Below are 18,209 nucleotides of genomic sequence, written 5' to 3'. Positions count from 1 at the left end.
ACTGCTCCCTGGCTATTCTGTATTCTTAGCTTCTCATTCTGTGTCAGGAAGATGATATTCTGGAAATTGCTGCATACTTAATTCTCCATGCCCAGCTACTTGGTTGCTTGATAGAGTTGGGCCACTCCTAAGCCCTGAGTCACAGGAGGGTAGGCAGGGCTGCTTGAAGCTGGACCTGTTCCTGCTAGGAACTGAGAGTCTGGGCAGGCTATTTAATCGGATTATCTGGGGCCTGGGGCACAGGCAGGGCCGTCATCAGAGGAGAAAATAGGGTTCTTTCAGCATGGCCTCTAGAACCCAGGAGGGTCAGCATGCATTTCTGGCTTGGTGTTGCTCTGGCTCCAGAATCCACATCACTGACCTCAGCTTTTGGGGTCTTAAGGGTGAAGAGGTAGTGACTGGGATTGGGAGACTCCAGACCTCAGTTGGACAGTGTGCTGAGTGCTGAAGATGATCCTAAAGAGGGTGTCCTGAGTGCCTTGTCAGAGAAGCCATGACCTTAAAGTGGAGGGAACTTGGATCCTTAAGAAATATGTATCAGTCAGATGATGGGGTTGCACACCTTGAGTCTCAGCACTAGGAGGCAGAGGCAGGCAGATCTCTTGAGTTCCAGGACAGCCAGGATTGTTACACAGAGAAACCTTGTTTTTGAAAAACAAACAGGATGTATCAGGTAGCTCAAGGCCAGCCTAGTCTACATTAAAAAGAGAGAGAGAGATGTAGCAGGGCAGTAAAGATAGCTCAGGAGGCCGGGCAGTGGTGGTGCGCACCTTTAACCTCAGCACTCAGGAGGCAGAGGCAGTGAGTTTGAGGCCAGTCTGGTCTACAGAGTTCCAGGACAGCAAGGCTACAACAGAGAAACCCTGTCTATAAAAGCAAAACAACAAAGAGTGCTCCCTGCCAAGTCAGGACCTGAGCTGGGCCACCGAGGTAGCCACTTCCTCTTCACCTTGAGACCCCGGAAGGAGAGAATAGACCGGGAAGTTGTCCTCTGACCTCCACACTGCAAATGGCAGCACTTGTGCCCCTCCCATCAGCTTTCTGAAAGTACCAAGATTCCATCTTTTAAAAGTGTGTATCTCGCCGGGCGGTGGTGGCGCACGCCTTTAATCCCAGCACTCGGGAGGCAGAGCCAGGCGGATCTCTGTGAGTTCGAGGCCAGCCTGGACTACCAAGTGAGTTCCAGGACAGGCACCAAAACTACACAGAGAAACCCTGTCTCGAAAAACCCAAAAAAGAAAAAAAAAATGTGTATCTCTAGGTCCAGAGTCCTTTGGCTGTCTCCTCCTGGTTTAGGTTGAAAGATGAAACTGGCCTTAATCAGTGGCAGTGGGGAAATCTCAGGGCTGGAAGTGGCTTGAGTGTTCTCACCCACCCGGGCACCTGTTGGAGTGACTCAAGACCAAATGGCCTTGTCTTCTTAGTTTCTCACCTCCGGGACAGGTCAGGGTTTGAAGATCAACAGACACCGGAAAAGGCCTTGAGTAGGGTGTGAGATCTCCTGAGGTCTCCCAGTTTGGTTGACCCTGAGGGCATTTGATGCCCAAGCTTGGGAAGGAATTTGCTTTAAATTGCTTGTGCTTGAGTAGACAATTGTAGCCATTGGGGCCATTAGCCTGACATCCAGACCTTGGGTGGAGAGGGGGCGTGGTGCCCCAGGGGAGGTGTCTGGGCAGCAAATAACAGGACACTTGGGTTTGCCGAAGAAGCACAGCCTCTGGGAGGGATTGGGGGAGGAGTTAGGCTCTCAAAGCCGGTTCATAGAGGCTGAGCACAGGTGGGGAAGGTCTGTGGCACCTGGGTACGCTCCTGGCAGCTGTGGCAACTTTGGAGCCCAAGAGCCTCACGGAGCCAGAGTTGCAGCCTCCACCGAAGACTCCGTCCCGCCGTCCGCTCGCCCGCTCGCCCGCCGCAGAGGGTAGGGAGAGGCACTGTAGGGACTTGAGAGAACAGCACCTCTCCAGGGCAGGGGCGCCAGACAAGGAGGATTCTGCATTCAGCTTTCCAGAGGTGGTGAATCCATCCCTGAGAGCAAAGGTTCGATTCAAGGACTCCGCAAGATTCTTAACCCAAATTCTCAGGGGCCAGTCTTCACCCTGGGAGGAGGGCATTCAAGACGCCCTCTCAAAGACACTTTATCCTCAAGCCATGGCGCTGCCCGGCTCCTCACAAGCCCAGACTTGGAGCGTGGAGCCTCCGGTTGCCACAGCCTCTTTGCCCTCGGGACCTCAGGAGCAGGAGGGTGCCGGGAGCCCTGCAGCGTCCGGAGGGCTCCCGCAGGAGAAGGTGAAGCGGCCCATGAACGCCTTCATGGTGTGGAGCTCCATTCAACGCCGCCAGATGGCGCAGCAGAACCCCAAGCTGCACAACTCGGAGATCTCGAAGCGCCTGGGAGCGCAGTGGAAGCTGCTGGGCGACGAAGAGAAGCGTCCCTTCGTGGAGGAGGCCAAGCGTCTCCGAGCCCGCCACCTACGCGACTACCCCGACTACAAGTACCGGCCTCGGCGCAAGAGCAAGAACTCGGGCACCGGCACCGGGTCTGCCCACTTCAGCCAGGGAGGAGGTGGCCTGGCCTGTGGTGGCCCGCACTGGGGGCCAGGGTACACAGCTACCCAAGGGAGCAGAGGCTTTGGGTACCAGCCCCCCAACTACTCGACAGCCTACCTGCCTGGCAGTTACGCGTGAGTGCCCGATTGTCCCCCACCCCGCACCCCGCTCTTCCTGAAGGCTGGGTAGGGATGGAGGCCCGAGGGCTAAGGTGGGAGAACCCCATCCATCTTAGCAGAAGCGCACCAGGCTGAGGTTGGGTGGGAGGGATCAGAGTTCAGGACAGGGGCCTGTCCACCCCAGCCTTCACCTTCTGAATGTCAGTCTCCCCCTTGCTGATGGCCCTTGTGTGACCCGGCTTCCTCTCCCAGCCCCCGGGGCAAGGAGAGGCCAAGCCCATCCTGTTGCTCCCTCCTGGCCTGCCGCCCCGAGAGGCAAACAGCGTGCAGCACGCAAGCCGGCTCCCGAGCGTGCCCCGACAGAACGCCTTGATCTTTAAGCCATCTTAGGGTCTTGTTCCATGCCTGCTGTACCCAGCATGGCTGGCTGAGTAGCAAATTCTAACCCTGTTTGCTGCAAACTGGTCAGACCAGTCTCCTGAGAGTTGGGGACACTGCCCAGTCTCTTCATCCCAGAAATGTAACCTCCAAACCTCATGTTTCTCTTCACAGCTCTTCCCACTGTAGACCGGAGGCCCCCTCGCCGTGCTCCCTCCCTCAGAGTGATCCTAGGCTCCAAGGGGAGCTAATGCCCTCTTTCCCCACCTACCTGCCCCCAGGCTCTACCACCCCATACAGCACTTCCCTTGCTGGTGCCCCATGTCTGTAACCCACCTTTAACTGGCAGAGACATTTCAGTTCAGAGGCCTACAAGTCTCTCAAGGAACCAGAATGCACAAAAGCACAATAACACAATTTTGTACAATCACAGCACGTCTCCGAGTCTTTTATTGTCCCATCTGTACGCTCACCACTACAGCAAACCCTGCCTCTCCACACCCTTCCGTCTGGACCTGCCACAGCAGGAACCTCCCCACCCCACCCTGAGGCCCTTATCTGAGTCATTCCCCGCCCCCCACCTCCAGACCGGGGTCCAATAGATTGTCCCAGCCAGGTGGCAAAGGGAAGCAGCCACAAGCTCACAACCACATTTGTCCAGGCTCTCCTCCGTCCAGAAGGTGAGTGGACAAGGCAAGCTTCCGCTCCAGTAAGAAAACAGCGGCTTCAAGGCCGGAGGCTCAGCCCAGGTGAAATGAGTGTTCACACACCCTGGCTCCAGAGGGGCCCTTAGAGGAATGGAGGAGGAGAAGTTGAGTGGATGATGGAAATGGAATGATTCTGGATGCTGGCTCCACACTATTGCTCCTTTTTCTGTCTGGGGGGAGGCTTTGCATTCCAGTAGAAGAGGACCTGGGCAGCAATGAGACCATTGCAGAGGGAGGAGACCACAAAGATGCCAGCCATGAGGGGGTCTCCAGTTTCCTGTTAGGAAAGACAACACAGACCTAGAAAGGTCGCAGAGGGAGAGGCTTCTGACTCAGCTGCGAGTGAGGTTTGAGTGCCCTCTAGAGGGCAGAAGGTGCACTCACCTGAACCGAAGTGAAGATTCGGGCCAAGGAGCCCCCAAACAGCATGAACACTGTGATGGCCGAGAGCTGGCCTGTGTGCCCGTTGTGGTAGTTGGTGGCTGCCTGCAGCAACTGGAGGAGAGTTCGTACTTTTGGCTTTGTCATCTGAACATTCGCTGTGTTCCCATCACTAATTCCCTCCCTCCCTGCAGACTAACACTCCGTACTCCGGGGGTTCCACCCTGCCCCTCCCACACGTGCATCCTTCCCTTGCAAGCACCCACCTTCCCCGCCACCACGGCAGGTACATTGGAGGCCTGGAGCAGGGTGACCAGAGCTAGAGGTGTGAGTGGGGAGAGCAGCGCCAGCAGGAGCATCGCGTAGCAGGCGAGGAAAGCGACTCCTGGGGGTCAGGGAGACAAGGGCCCTCTTGAGCCTCCCGAGTCCCACCAGAGTCCCAGGATCCAATGCCTGCTCTCCAGCCAAGCCCCGGCACCTTTCACGGTCTCTCCTCTGTAGTGCATGACCAGGAAGCAGATGGTGACTGTCTGGAGGGTCAGGAACAGTGCTTCACCCCAAGAGCTGCAGTCAAGAGGTAGGAGGGAAAAAGGCGGGCCTGGAAAGAGGCAGGCAGCCTCCACAGCCCACCCATCAGGCCTGTGCTTCCCCAGCCCCACCATGCCTGGCTCATTTAGAGAGTGCTCACGGCATCACCACTTGGGTGTGATGGAACTTCTGGAAGGGCTGAAGTGGTCTTCACCCTTGTTAGAGCTGTGGGCACTAGGGCTGGTCAGGTAGGTCAGCAGGTAAAGGTGCTGGCCTCCAAGCCTGACCAACTGCCTTCCAGCCCCAGGATCCACACACTGGAAGGAGAGAACCAATTCCTACAAGTCGTTCTGACTCCCCTCCCCCTAATAAATAAATAACTATAATAAAAGAAAGAATTGTGGGCATTTGGCCTTGGGGATGAAGAGTGGGGCCCTCACCTGAAGGGGAAGTTGTTGGTGATGCTGTAGACGACAGTTCCCGTCAACGCCACTAGCTCCAGCATCACTGACTGGAGACTCAGTCCCTCTGCACTCTTGGCTCCCAGGATTTTAAGTATCTGGGGCAGCTTTACTGGGGGAGAAGGGCACGGCTGAGGAAGAGCAGACCGTCCCCAGCCCTTGGCATCAGCCTCTCAACACCTCCATCTTTACTCTGACAGAAGGAAGGAACTGTACATACCTAGAAGTGACCCGGCCACGATGCCCAGCCCAAGGCCTTTGCTGAGGAGAATCTTGAGGCAGGGAACTGAGAGAAGAGAAGAAAGTGAGCAGAAGCCTCTGGAACCCAGGTGAGGGTCTGAAGTGCTCTGTGAGCTGTTCCCCTCCCCTCATCCTTGGCATGGCCACCACACCAGTAAGTCTCTCTCTGGGGATGGGGCAGGCTCCTTCACCAACACAGCTACCAACTGATGCCTTCCCTCCTGCTCCACCTCTCTTTCCTATAACACACATGGAAATCGTCTATTTTTTAGGCCTGACAAGATAGCTAATGACCTAAGTTCAACCCGGGATCCACATGGCAGACAGAGAGAATCAATTCCAGGACTGTCCTCTGACTTCCATGCATGAGCCACCCTAATAAAAATGTACTAAGAGCCGGGCAGTGGTGGAGGAGCGCGCCTTTAATCCAAGCAATCGGGAGGCAAAGTCAGGTGGATCTCTGAGTTCCAGGCCAGCCTGGGCTACAGAATGAAATCCAGGAAAGGCTCCAAAGCTATGTAGAGAGACCCTGTCTCGAAAAAAAGTACCAAGAAATTGTCTTTTTAGAAAGTCATTAGGGGCTGGAGAGATGGCTCAGTGGTTAAGAGCACTGGCTGTTCTTCCAGAGGACCCAGGTTCAATTTCCAGCAACCACATGGTGGCCCACAACCATCTATAATGAGATTTGGTGCCTTCTTCTGGCAGAACACTGTATACATAATAAATAAATCTTAAAAAGTCATTAGGGCTGTGTTGTGGTACATGCCTTTAATCTCTTTTAATCTCTGAGTTCAAGGCCAGCCAGGATTACATAGTGAGTCTGTCTGAAATATTTAAAAACTATTGCCAGGTGTGGTGGTGGCGCACGCCTTTAATCCCAGCACTCGGGAGGCACAGCCAGGCAGATCTCTGTGAGTTCAAGGCCAGCCTGGGCTACAGAGTGAGTTCTAGGAAAGGTTCCAAAGCTACACAGAGAAATCCTATCTCAAAAACAAAAAACAAGACAGCCAGAGCTCTGTGGAGAGACCCTGTCTCAAAAAAATAAAAATAAGGGGCTGGAGAGCTGGCTCAGTGGTTAAAAGCATTGACTGCTCTTCCAGAGGACCCAGGTTCAATACCCAGAACCCATATAGACTTCACTGTAACTCCAGTTCCAGGGTATCTGGCACCGTCACATACATGCAGGAAAACACCAATGCACAGAAAACAAAATTACTGTACCAGCAATATGGCTCTGTTGCTAAATCTGATAACCTGAGCATGCATAAGTAGAGGCACACAACAAAAATGAACTTTAAAAATATGGGGCTGGAGAAATGGCTTAGTAGTTAAGAGCACCTACTGCTCATTCAGGGGATCTGGGTTCAAATTCCAGCACCCATGTTCGGCGGCTCATAACTGCCTGGAATTCTAGTTCCGGTGATATCTTGTGCCTCTGGCATCTTCATGCCCCTGCAATCATGGGCTCACATACACATACATAATCTTTTTTAAATATAAATCATCTATCTCTACATATACTGTGTGTGAACATATAGAAAGGTACACGTATGGAGGCCAAAGGACAACTCTGTGGAGCCAGTTCTCCTGTTTGGCCTTTCTGTGGGTTCCAGGAATTGAACTCAGGTCACCAGCCTTGCAGCCACCTACCAGTTCCAAATAAACGTGTAGGCCCCCAGGCATGACCACCACTGCCTTCAGTCACACAGGCATTGCTCAAGGGTTCCCTGACCCTTCTCTCTCTCTCCTCAGTAACCCACTTCAAATGGTCTCCTTCCAAAGACAAATCTCTACAGCTTACATTCCTGAACCTTCTGGTTGTTCCTGGCACTTATGCAGTGGCCAAGCCCACTCTTCCAGGGCTTGCTTTTATCCCTGTTCATCTAGAATCTCTATCATTTATTTTGGTTTTCCGAGACAAGGTTTCTCTGTGTAGCCCTGGCTGTCCTTGATCTCAGAGATCCTCCTGCCTCTGCCTCCCAAGTGCTGGGATTAAAGGTGTGGGCGGCCACACTATTCCTGGCAGTTTCTCTGCCACTGAATTCTTGACCTGGATGGAATTCGGCCAGCAGGGAGTGTGACGATTGCAAAATGTCTACAACAGTGTTCTCCGAGTATATGACCTGACTAGAGCAGACAGGGAGAGCCTCATGCAAGGCTCTGGAGCTGGTGTAACCCTTGGCCATGGACTTGCCTGGTAAAGAAAGGGAAAGGACGGTTGTGGGATGAGATGGCTCATCCCTGTATTCCCAGCACTCTGGTGGCCGAGGAAGGACTGCTGCCAGTTCAAGGGCAGCCTGTGCTACACAGCAAGTGCCAGAAGTCAGCACCGGGTGGGCATGCATCTCAAAAAAAGACAAAAGGCATTCCGTCTGCCTCTGTCAGTTCAATGCCGGGATGAGGAGGAGGTCGATCCACACGCCCGGCTGGGATGTGAACTTTATTTTATAAAATGTGAGTCTTCCCGGCTGGGGATAGAGCTCGGTTGGCAGAGGGGTTGCCTTACACGCCCGAGGTCCTGAGTTCGATCCCCAGCCTAGAAAGGGGGGTGGCGAGCACGGACTTTGCAGACTGTAAAGCAGACACTTAACTCTCTTTTCGGGCGACTCCCCCCTCATGCCCAAATATGGCACCTTCCCTATGCAGGGCCCGGAACACTTCCGCCCTCTTCAGAAGCGCCTTCCGCCCAGCTTCGCGTGACACCAGCCACCGCTGTCACTTGGGCGCGACCCACGCCAGCTTACGGTCCCAGGCTGCTCGGCTAGACTTGAAAGCCTGAATGAAACTCACCATGAAGCAAGTCCCATTGGACGAAAAGTTGGTCGTAGCATTTCTCAGGTAAAAGAATCGGCACCAGCACCCGTTTGAACAGCCCGTCCGCCTCGGCCGCCATGTTGGAACGATGGCTTCCGCCAGGCCGGCTGGCCCCGCCATTGACCTCCGCCGCGCATGCGCGCTCCGCGCCGCCCCCCCCCCCCCCCCCGACACGGCAGCCCCGCCCCTTCCCGCGCCATCCCGGCCTCAAAAGCCCGGGCCAGGTCTCCGCCGCCGGCTGGCTTTTGTACGCGCCCTGACGTGCGAATGGTAAAGCGTGTCCGAGGTTCTGCGCCTGCGCGGATAGGACTTCCGCGCTTTTGTTTACGCCAGCCAGCCTTCTGAAAGGAAGGTTCGTCCCTCCGCCTCTCTCCGTCCCCCTCGCGTGCGCGCCATCTTGTCCGCGCCTGGCCAACTTTAGATTTGAAGTTGGCGAGGGAAAGAGTCCGAGTCTTCAAAATGGCGCTAGCGGGGGCGCTGCGGCTCCCCTCTCTTTTCCTCTCGGTCTCTCTGGAGGGGATGGCACCAGGAAGAGGCCGTTCCGAGCTGGGCGTCCCTCCCAGTCCCGCTTCTTCCTGTGCTTTGCCCGGGTGTTGGAAGATGACCGCCAGGCAGAACAGGAGCGAGCCAGAGAGCAGCCCCGACACACCCCGCGGCCTCTGCCATGTCTCGGCGGGAACGCTGGGGATGGCCCGGAGCGCGCGGGCCACAGGTCCCCAGTAGCTCATGTTTGCGAAGGGGCACCTGGGGTCACTCCATGCTGCACCCCAGCCCCCAGTGCCCAGACAGCGCTCTCGGTTCCCCCTCATGGATGTGCCCCCGGCCCTCGGGCTGTAGGGCACCCTAGTTTCCCTGCTCCTTGTTCTTGGAGGGGCGGTGCCGGTCGGCTTCTGCCACGGGTACCTCAGCTGTGTAGGGCTCCAGCCCCCCAAGAATTTCTAGAACCACATGGGGCTCTTACAACTGAAATGGCACCCATCCTTGACTCCCATTGGATGCACTATGTCCTACTATAAATAGTAAAACTTGTCTGGCGGTGGTGGCGCACGCCTTTAATCCCAGCACTGGAGGCAGAGGCAGGAGGATCTTGGTGCGTTCAAGGCCAGCCTGGTCTATAGAGCAAGACCCAGGAAAGGTGCAAAGCTACACAGAGAAACCCTGTCTCAAAAAAAAACAAAATAGAGCTTAGACTTGATTTTGGTACAATGGGTGGCCATCCGGAAGTCCTTTTAGAATCTGGACATGGTCTGTCCTGCAAGTGGCACCACCCCCTCGCCCTCTGGTACCCAGGCATCAAGGGTATGTTTGCTGGGCCTCGAGTTGTTCTTAGAGCACCCACTGCTTCCATGGTTGGTGCATTTCTTTGCAGTGGGCTCTTGAGTGAATCTAGCCCTGGCCACAGTGGACAGGGACTCTTGTTGCTCAGTAGCCCCTGGCATCACCCTTTGAAAATGAAATGACACAGCCACCTACTCATTTTGACTGTGATGCCAGGATGGACTGATGCATTATGTTAAGGGAGTGGGCAGCCATTGGCCCCAGCAGGGGGAAGGGAGTTTTGGTAGCTTCTCCAGCCACTCTGCCAGACACCAAAGCACGAACCATGAAGGCATTTGGGCACTCCGGGATTCGCATCCCTTCTTGCCAGCTGTCCCCTGGTGACTCAACCATGGGAAGGCACCGGAAGGCACATGACAAGAAACTCGTGGCTGTTAACTCTGGCAGGGCAAGGGAACAAGGACACAGATTTCGTAAGTTTTCATGCTCCTTTTGTGAGCAGGAATCGGACACCGTTCCTCTTTATTAATCCCCCCATTACAAAATCTCTACTTTTGTTCTTAAAGACAGGAAAGGAGAATAACTTTGTTGAGTCAGGTGCACTCTGAAGAAATGAGGGTGCTCCTTGGTGGCCCGGAGTGGATTGGAGCAAATGCTCAGAGGGGCTGGTAGGGTGATTGTCGTCTCCGGGTAATGCAGAAGGCAATGAGCACCAGGGTGAGGAGGCCAAGGAGGACCAGGCCAATGATGAGAGGCAGCAAGAGGGATTGGTCGCTGGTGCAGGAGAAACCTGGTGGAAAGATGGGATGATTAGGAGTTGCTGAAGTGGTGGACGGGCTAAAGGTGGGAGGAAGGAAGAATACAGGGGGGGGAGCTTGATGAGCTCAACCCCATAATTTAGAGCAGTAAGGGAAGGAGGAATAGGTAGTCTTGGGGAGGAGACTAGGGTGTGGAAAGAGCTCTGGGGAAGAGGCTTCCCGTGCAGTGGGAAACTTCTGAGAAGCCTTACATGGCCCCAAGTGTCCTGTGTTGGGCAGCTGAGCAGCCTGTAGCCTCAGGGAGAGCAGGTCAAGGTGAACAGCTGGAGAAAGAACTATGCTTGTATTTCTGCAACAGAAGCTTTGGCCCAGAGGAGCTTGGAGCTCTCGAAGAGATGAATTCTGAGCCGAGAATGTCCACTCTGAAGAAGTTAGTAATGAAGAGTCAAATCCAGTCCACTCCCAGCTTCCCAGTGTCCCCTCTTCCCCTCACTAGGTAGTGTGGTAAGGAGAAGGGAAGGTTACTCACGTGCTGCCTGTGGGAAGGACACGTTGTATTCCACTGCCATGTAGTTGAGGTAGACTATCCTCTGGCTCTGCTCCAGGTCCTTGAGGTGAACAAAAAGGATCAGAGCAGCAGGGACAGTGGCTGTGGCGTCACGTCCACAGGGCAAGAAGGGAGGCTTACGAGGTATGGTTATGGGGCATGGGAGAGTAAAGGATGAAGACAAAAGCTGTCTACCTGTTTGAATCCAAAGGTGAGCTGCCCATAAGGAAATGAGAGAGGCAGGTGGGAATAGGCACTGTCACAGTCCCCCTGGACCTTGGTTTTGTTGGGATTCAGTATAGAGATGCCCCAGGCCTACAGAAGTGAGAGAACAGTGAGTCTGTGCCATGCAATGTTTTCATCCCCTCCTCCGCTCTTCCTCCCCCTCCTGAACCACCACAGGACTTGCCTCTTGCCCCTTTTACGCCCCACTACCTTAGCCTTACCTTTCCTCCGCCCTGGGTTGGGTACAGGATTCGAATCTGAATTTGTGCTTGAAGCTGAACACAGGGCTGGGAGCCATTCTTCCACGTGTAGTTTCCAAGAGCCCCCTTGGAGCCTGGACTAGGACTTGGAGAGGGTGGAGGTGGTCCAGGGTGAGGGCCGGTGGTGAATCCCGGACTAGTAACAGTGCTGTTGTCTGTGGTGGGGTAAACTGTGGCATTCCCATGACTGGTGGTCATGGCAGGGTTGTGCGTGGAAGTTGCGGGCCTGGAGCTGGTACTATTACTTGTTGGATGAACTGTGACATTTCCGTGGCTGGTAGTGGTGGGCCTGTGGCTGGTTGTAGGGCTTGCTGTACTTTCTGTGGTCGTAGGTGTCACCGTGAAGGATGGCAGGAGAGTAGCAGCTTTTCTATGAGGACAGTCTTTCCCTGTTCCTCGGGCTTTCAGGAAGAGATTGGTTGGCAACCCAGGCAAGAGTTCCTGCCCAAGGAGCTCCCTCCCTCCCACCTCTCAATTCTCCTTACCTACAAGCAGTCCCAGCAAGACCAAGCAGCGTACTTGGAACCTCATGGTAGAGCAGCTCAGAGTCCAGCTGGGCTGTACCAGTTCCTTCCTCAACCCAATAATCTCTGCCTTCTCTTGGAAGAGGAAATGAAAGTTGCACTTCCCCTTTAAGATAATCCCACCCAGAGCCTGACTCAGACACCTCTGCTCCAGCCACCCATTTTAGTCACTGGTTTCCACAATTAAGCTGTGATTGGCAGTGGCCTTTGGAGTGGGAGGGACATCTTATTTACCACGTGAAAAAGGCAGTTGACTCTTACCTAAGCAAAACTTGCTTTACTTGGGAGTTTACAAGGCAGAGGAATAGGACCCTTTCTCATTGGCAAGAAATCCAACACTATCTGTGTCTACCTTCAAGCCCAGTACTGGAGCTCTGTAGAGGCAGGTCAGCCTGGTTTATAGTTCCAGGATAGCAAGAGCTTGAGACCAGCCCCGCCTCCCCCACAAGGAGATAGGCAGTTAGCATTCCATCTGGGTTAGAACTCAAGGGCTGAGCTTGTAAGCAGAACCAGGTTTTACTCACTCCTTGACCCGTCCTTTACCAGTTCCTCAAGGCTGTAATCATGTGACACTTGGGACTAATCTGTGAAGGGTATTCTACTGTCAGTACCAGTTTCCTGTAGAAGGTGGATCACTTGATCTTTTAAGCACCGGTAGGGGGCAACATAACAAATGGAGTTATGAACTAGAACAGCCGATCCACACAAGCGGCAGGTGGGAGGGGACAAATGAGAAGCCCAAACAGGCAGTTTCCAAGTCATTTTATTCAGAATTTTGTGTTTGTTTCCTGAATCAATAAATACTATACAAAACAATGTAAAAATGGCTACCATTTTCTCTCCCCTGCTCCCCTCACCTGGGGACAATTCCCTGGACAACTTCATGCAGGGACTCTCCCTGTAGATTTGGTCCAGCAAATGAGGCCAGACATGTTTTAGACCCTTGACACTTTTGGAGACTTGGCTGGGGCAGGAAAGCCTTTAGAATCAAGTGACTAGGTTAGGGAACTGGATTAGTGTTTTGGGGGGGGGAGACGGCGCCTGGGGCAGAGCCTACCCCAAAGAAAAGGGTGTCTAAAATGTTCACGGTTCCTTCTTTTTGCCTCAAAAAGTGACATTTATTCAAAGAGAGAGAGAGAGAGAGAAAAACAAAAAAAAAAAAAACAAAAACAAAAAAACCAAAAAACAAGATGTCCATCCCTTGGCTCCCTTCCCTCCCCCCTCCAGCTGTTCCTCAGCCCCCCAGGACTGAACCCTGGCTAGGGCCAGGTAGGACGGCCCCTCAAATGAGGTCAGCAACATTGAGGGGCATCTCTTCAATGGAGGTGTTGTAGAATGTCTCAATGTCTCGAAGAGTCCTTTTGTCTTCTTCTGTCACCATGTTAATAGCCACACCTTTACGGCCAAAGCGACCACCACGACCAATTCTAAGGAGGAAAAAGAATGGAATGGGAAGGGATGACATGTCGGTTTCAGCCCACTGAGTGTCTGGTATCTCAGACCTTCATTTACCTGTGGATGTAGTTTTCCCTGTTGGTGGGAAGGTCGTAATTGATGACTAGGGAGACCTGCTGCACATCAATGCCTCTGGCCTAGTAGGTCAAGAAAGATGACAGAGCTGTCAGAGGACACAATCTATCCAGACTGACTAGGCATACATGTAGGCAGCCAAAGACAGGCAAAGGCAACAAGCATCCCTTGTTCCCCCGAGACCTCAGGCATGCCAAGTTTTCTTCCAAGTTGCTACGTTCCTGAAAAGGGCACTAGTCAGCCCCTTGGAGAGGGAATCACCTTGGACCCACCCTTGCCCCTTGCTTTCCCTACACTGGCCTCTACTCACCAACAGGTCAGTGGTAATTAATACTCTGCTAGAACCAGACCGGAACTCCCTCATGATCACATCTCGTTCCTTTTGGTCCATATCTCCATGCTAGAAAACAAGGATGTGAGTAACAAATAGCACAAGGCTTCACATACACACAGCTGTCAGCAAGATTTGATAAAACTTACCATGGCAGAAACAGTGAAATCCCGGGCATGCATTTTCTCAGTGAGCCAATCCACCTTCCTTCTAGTATTGATAAAGATTACTGCCTGGGTGATAGTCAGGGTTTCATACAAGTCACACAATGTGTCAAGCTTCCACTCCTGGAGATCCGGAAACATCAGTCAGGGGCTATACCCAACAACTTACTGCCAGGCCCGCCTCCTGCACGGGCCCCACCTCTCGCTCCACATTGATGTAGAATTGGCGGATACCCTCCAGGGTCAATTCTTCCTTCTTCACAAGGATCCGAATGGGGTCTCTCATGAACTTCTTGGTCACTTCAAGGACATCAGAGGGCATTGTAGCGGACAACAAAACTACCTAGTGGGGGAAAAAAAGGAATCAGCCACAAGGGTGGTCTGTACTCCCCACACCACAACCAAGCCACAGCTATCCTATGAACACTGCAGCTTTTCTTACCTGTGTGTTACTGTTGAGCTTTTGGAATATATCATAGATCTGGTCCTTGAACCCACGGCTTAACATTTCGTCTGCTTCATCCAGTACAAACATCTTGATGTATTTGGGGGCTAGAAGGCAGAAAAGACACCAAAACATAATGCTTCCCATTTAAGTTTCTTGATAAGAGTACAGCAAGGGGGGAGACAGTCTGCTCTCAGAATATAAGGACTGATCCTTTGCCCAAGGCCTCCCTGCCAGGCCAGACAACAGCCCTGGTAAGTAGAACACTACCTGGGATAAGGCAACAGGGAAGCTGGGCTCAGATGACACGCATGTGGTTCATCACAGAGCAACTCTGTTCCAGCAAGAGAAAACTAAAATCCTAGGAAAGGAACTTGGGGAAGTGAGCCAGCAACTGGAAAGCAGTACTCACACAGGTATCTCCGGTTAAGCATATCAAACACCCGGCCAGGGGTGCCCACGATGATATGGGGAGCTTCCATTTGCAGCTTCTGCACCTCAGCACGAACATTGGTGCCCCCAATGCAGGCATGACAAGAGGCACCCATGTAGTCTCCTAATGCCATGACCACTTTTTGTATCTGAACACAAAACAGAGACCTCTATGTCAGCTGGAGCTCTACCAGGTAGTTCATGGGAATTAGAGTACCCTTTACTGCTGAAAAACAGCTGTCCATCATCTCATCCTCTACAGACCCCACCCCACCACTACCACCATAAATGGCAACCATCTAAAAACCAGGCAGCTCTTATGGCTTAGACCTCACAGCCCCCATCCTACCATCACATTCCAAAAGCTGGGGTTATGAACACAATGACATACCCAACATGTTTATTACATCCCTGCCACAGAACCTAAGACTTTGCTTATGCTGGGTAAGCATTCCACTACTGAGCTACACCCTTAGCCCACACACAAAACATATCCTTCCCCCAAAAAACCCTGGATATACAGGGCTCTCTCTGTCAATTCTTTAATTTCTTGCTTATATCAGCACCCAGATGGTTCAGAATAATCACTAGGTTTAAATATTAGTAACAAAGTAACATCAGGATTTTGTTTGTTTTTGAGACAGGGTTTCTCTGTGCAGCTCTGGAGTCTTTCCTGGAACTCTGTAGACTAGGCTGGCCTCGAACTCAAGAGATCCGCCTGCCTCTGCCTCCTGAGTGCTGGGATTAGGCGTGGACCACCACTGTCTGGCAGCGTCAGGATTTTATGTGCCCTAGGCATGAAACAGCTTTGGCCACCAAGTCAGGCATCAAGCTAGGATGAACAAAGGACTGTCATCTGCTCTGCCCCTGACTGATATAAGAGCAACACCACCAACAAGGTGTCTCTTTGCCCATTGCCAGGGGTTCTTCATAAAACAGCTGACCCTGCCCAGCCAGCTAGATTCCACTTCCCTTCCCATTTTGCTTGAGAATTAGGTAAAGGAAGTAGTTTCGCTGGTGGAAAAACTGTTGATAATTAGCCCAAGTCAACAGTTCTAGAAGCTATCAGTGCCAGCAAATGCACTCGACTTTCAGCTGCCATCATTCTTACACCAGCCATTTCAAGAGGAAACCAGCTACTCTTACCTGCTGCGCCAACTCCCGAGTGGGTGCCAGAACCAAAGCCTGAGTGGCCTTTAGATCTAACTCAATCTGCTGCAGGATGGATATGGCAAACGTAGCTGTCTTCCCAGTCCCAGACTGGGCTTGGGCAATCACATCATAACCTGCAAGCAGACCAAGAATTTACATGTGCATACATCTTGGGCCCACAGACAATTGAGACCTTACCGCATGATATCAATAAGGAAACAAAGTTCTAAACAGTGTCAAGGGCCTCAAACTTTTGCCACCATGATATTCTGACAACAAAGTCCAGGGTATCAGAACATTATGAACTAACAACTCACTCCAGACCCACTTGAGCTAGACATAACACGTTAAAAATAAAAATGGCTATGAACTGGGAACACCAACCCTTGTATCCAAGGTATGACCTAGGTACTGACATAAAAAGCCAGCAACCAACCAGCTGGGATAAACAAGCTGTCTCCCTCTGCTTGCTACGCCCACCACCAACTCCATCCAGGTCAGGGACAGTCTACCCCAAATCTATCCTGAAACGATTCTTACCCTTGATACAAGGAAGAATGGCTCGCTGCTGGATGGCAGAGGGCTTCTCAAAACCATAGGCATAAATACCACGGAGGAGGGATTCTGAAAGATTCATGTCATCGAAGCTATCCACAATCTCATTCCAGTTACTCTGCAGGATGCAAAGAAACAAAAACTTAGGAAGATAGTAACGTGTGTTTACACAAAAGCTACAGTCACTCCACCCCCCCAAAGCCTGACATTTCATTCTAAAGACTGAGGTCACTGTCGCTATAAGGAGGCACCACCTGTTTGCTTCAGACGTGTAATGTGGGGATTGGATGGGGGACAACACTCTTTGAGAGGGTAATGGAAGAAGTTTCTAGTCTCACCTCGATGACGCCTTCAGGCTCCATCCCGTCGGGGCCATTGTCTCTGGATCTGTTGATTCAAAGCATTAGTTTTGTTTCCTGGTTGAGTACAGACAGCATGGAAGCAACCAGCCCATTTCCGATCCAATACCCACCTGTTCCCAAAGGACAATCAAGGAGCAATTTAGAGCGACCCTCCTGTTAAGATCAAGGGGCTGGGCCTTCACACACATGACGCCGAGATTCGGCCTTGGCTGCCAGACCCACATGTTCTGGGCCTGGCCGATCAAAGCGCGTGCACCTCCTCCCGGGCATCAAGGCCACCGGAAGTCCCGCCCTTCACCTCCGAGTTCCGAGGGTGGGCCGTCCCCTTCCCCCCACGTCATGCCGCCCGCGCCCTCCCCCACTCCCTCCGGCCGGCCCCCCTCCGCAGTACCCGGATGTGGGAGGCCGCGGGCGGTGGCGGCCTCGCGCACAATGAGCCCCAGCCGAGTTAGCTAAGGGGGAGATTGCACAACACAGACAAGCGAAGCAGACGGGGGGAGGGGAACCTCTCAAGCGGCCATGTGCTCACTCGCTCCGCCACTCGGCGGCGTCTCCCCCGCCATGAAACAATCCGCAACCCGCCCGCCCCCGTCGAGAAATGGCGTCGCCCTCCCATACCTCAGGCCGCTCACCCCCGAAGCAAAGTGGACCTGCCCATCCGCAGTTTGCCAATTGCCCGGCTTGTGCGGCAAAATGGACCCGCCCGCCCGGCGCCGGGTGGGCTCCCGGTGCCTCCCGCGGCCGCTCCTCGGGGTTGGGCTCAGTCCTGGCCGTCAAGAAAACCAGCACCCTGAACGGCCGGCTTCTCCTTCCCCGACCCACATTCCAAGAGCGACCGAGGGACTGGCTGAAGACCCGGGCACCCCTGCCTGTCGCAAGTGGTACCGCCAGAATCCTCCGGAACCCGCGCGCCCTGCCCGACCCAGGGAGGCAACCAGCCCAGCCGGCTCCGGGCCGCGCCGCCGCTGCCCCCCGCGAGGTCGCGACCTCGCCTCGCCTCTCAGTACCCGGGCTTGGCTACGGCAGCCCCTCGGGCGGAGGCCTCGTGACGGACCTCGCGCCCTCCGCCCGAGCCAGGCTGTCCTTTCCCGTCTCCGCGCCCGTGGCAGCGTCGGCCGTGGACCTTCCCCTTGCCCCCCCTCCGGACGGTTCCTCCCGGCTCGGTTCCCCCGCAACCTGGTAGGTCTGGGGCGATGGGCCTCTCACCCTCCCCACCCGCCCCCCGCGGGACCTTCGGAAGGGAGCGGCGGGGTAAGTAGCCCCAAGCTCTTGCAAATGCCTTTCTTACCGAGAATCCTGACTCGCAGACATGATCCTTAGAATCTAGGGCGGAGTGCCCGCCTATCGACAACTTATAGAGCGCCCGACCCCGCCCCAGCCATCGCATTGGCTTGGCCGCCTCTGCCCCGCCTGCCGGCGCTCTGCAACTCGACGTGACGTTAGTTTGTAGGCGCTTTAGCTCGTACGCCCT

At 53.7% G+C, this 18,209-nt stretch overlaps 4 protein-coding genes and 3 non-coding genes across 10 annotated transcripts; 1 reads left to right on the top strand and 6 right to left on the bottom strand.

Moving 5' to 3' along the window:
* The first annotated feature begins 37 nt into the window (after window positions 1–37).
* Sox15 (SRY-box transcription factor 15) lies at window positions 38–3,476 on the top strand. Its single transcript, XM_052756654.1, has 2 exons — window positions 38–2,681; window positions 3,219–3,476. Exons 1-2 carry the CDS (start codon window positions 2,149–2,151, stop codon window positions 3,373–3,375), a joined length of 690 nt encoding a protein of 229 aa, XP_052612614.1. The 5' UTR covers window positions 38–2,148; the 3' UTR covers window positions 3,376–3,476.
* On the bottom strand, window positions 3,477–8,306 carry Mpdu1 (mannose-P-dolichol utilization defect 1). Of its 3 annotated transcripts, none has more exons than XM_052756651.1 (7): window positions 8,152–8,302; window positions 5,342–5,407; window positions 5,101–5,233; window positions 4,611–4,696; window positions 4,399–4,517; window positions 4,136–4,246; window positions 3,780–4,028 (listed from the first exon to the last, which is right to left on the bottom strand). In XM_052756651.1, the coding sequence occupies exons 1-7, from the start codon at window positions 8,252–8,254 to the stop codon at window positions 3,903–3,905; spliced, it is 744 nt and encodes a 247-aa protein (XP_052612611.1). In that variant the 5' UTR covers window positions 8,255–8,302; the 3' UTR covers window positions 3,780–3,902. The 3 variants fall into 3 exon arrangements, with proteins under 3 accessions (XP_052612613.1, XP_052612611.1, XP_052612612.1); XM_052756652.1 differs by having other exon boundaries at window positions 5,101–5,228; window positions 8,152–8,166; XM_052756653.1 differs by lacking the exons at window positions 4,399–4,517; window positions 4,611–4,696 and having other exon boundaries at window positions 3,477–4,028; window positions 8,152–8,306.
* A 1,622-nt stretch (window positions 8,307–9,928) lies between these two features.
* Cd68 (CD68 molecule) lies at window positions 9,929–12,394 on the bottom strand. Its single transcript, XM_052756646.1, has 6 exons — window positions 11,729–12,394; window positions 11,205–11,644; window positions 10,954–11,073; window positions 10,741–10,819; window positions 10,463–10,633; window positions 9,929–10,243 (listed from the first exon to the last, which is right to left on the bottom strand). The coding sequence occupies exons 1-6, from the start codon at window positions 11,772–11,774 to the stop codon at window positions 10,110–10,112; spliced, it is 990 nt and encodes a 329-aa protein (XP_052612606.1). The 5' UTR covers window positions 11,775–12,394; the 3' UTR covers window positions 9,929–10,109.
* Window positions 12,395–12,512: 118 nt separating this feature from the next.
* On the bottom strand, window positions 12,513–18,112 carry Eif4a1 (eukaryotic translation initiation factor 4A1). 2 transcript variants are annotated; one of them, XM_052756644.1, is made up of 11 exons: window positions 18,027–18,112; window positions 16,715–16,763; window positions 16,362–16,494; window positions 15,816–15,955; window positions 14,650–14,818; window positions 14,235–14,344; window positions 13,992–14,135; window positions 13,778–13,915; window positions 13,608–13,697; window positions 13,280–13,359; window positions 12,513–13,194 (listed from the first exon to the last, which is right to left on the bottom strand). In XM_052756644.1, the coding sequence occupies exons 1-11, from the start codon at window positions 18,047–18,049 to the stop codon at window positions 13,050–13,052; spliced, it is 1,221 nt and encodes a 406-aa protein (XP_052612604.1). In that variant the 5' UTR covers window positions 18,050–18,112; the 3' UTR covers window positions 12,513–13,049. The 2 variants fall into 2 exon arrangements, with proteins under 2 accessions (XP_052612604.1, XP_052612605.1); XM_052756645.1 differs by lacking the exon at window positions 18,027–18,112 and adding an exon at window positions 16,849–17,044.
* LOC128123553 (small nucleolar RNA SNORA67) lies at window positions 13,424–13,565 on the bottom strand. Its single transcript, XR_008222728.1, has one exon. It is a non-coding gene; the product is annotated as a small nucleolar RNA SNORA67 (small nucleolar RNA).
* On the bottom strand, window positions 14,427–14,567 carry LOC128123590 (small nucleolar RNA SNORD10). Its single transcript, XR_008222761.1, has one exon. It is a non-coding gene; the product is annotated as a small nucleolar RNA SNORD10 (small nucleolar RNA).
* LOC128123571 (small nucleolar RNA SNORA48) lies at window positions 15,452–15,595 on the bottom strand. The gene has a single exon (XR_008222746.1). It is a non-coding gene; the product is annotated as a small nucleolar RNA SNORA48 (small nucleolar RNA).
* Window positions 18,113–18,209: the final 97 nt, after the last annotated feature.

Source organism: Peromyscus californicus, unplaced genomic scaffold, assembly GCF_007827085.1.
Source record: "Peromyscus californicus insignis strain IS unplaced genomic scaffold, ASM782708v3 Scaffold_3__1_contigs__length_106647218, whole genome shotgun sequence".
NCBI classification, from domain to species: domain Eukaryota; kingdom Metazoa; phylum Chordata; class Mammalia; order Rodentia; family Cricetidae; genus Peromyscus; species Peromyscus californicus.
This window is presented reverse-complemented; position numbering and strand designations above follow the sequence as displayed.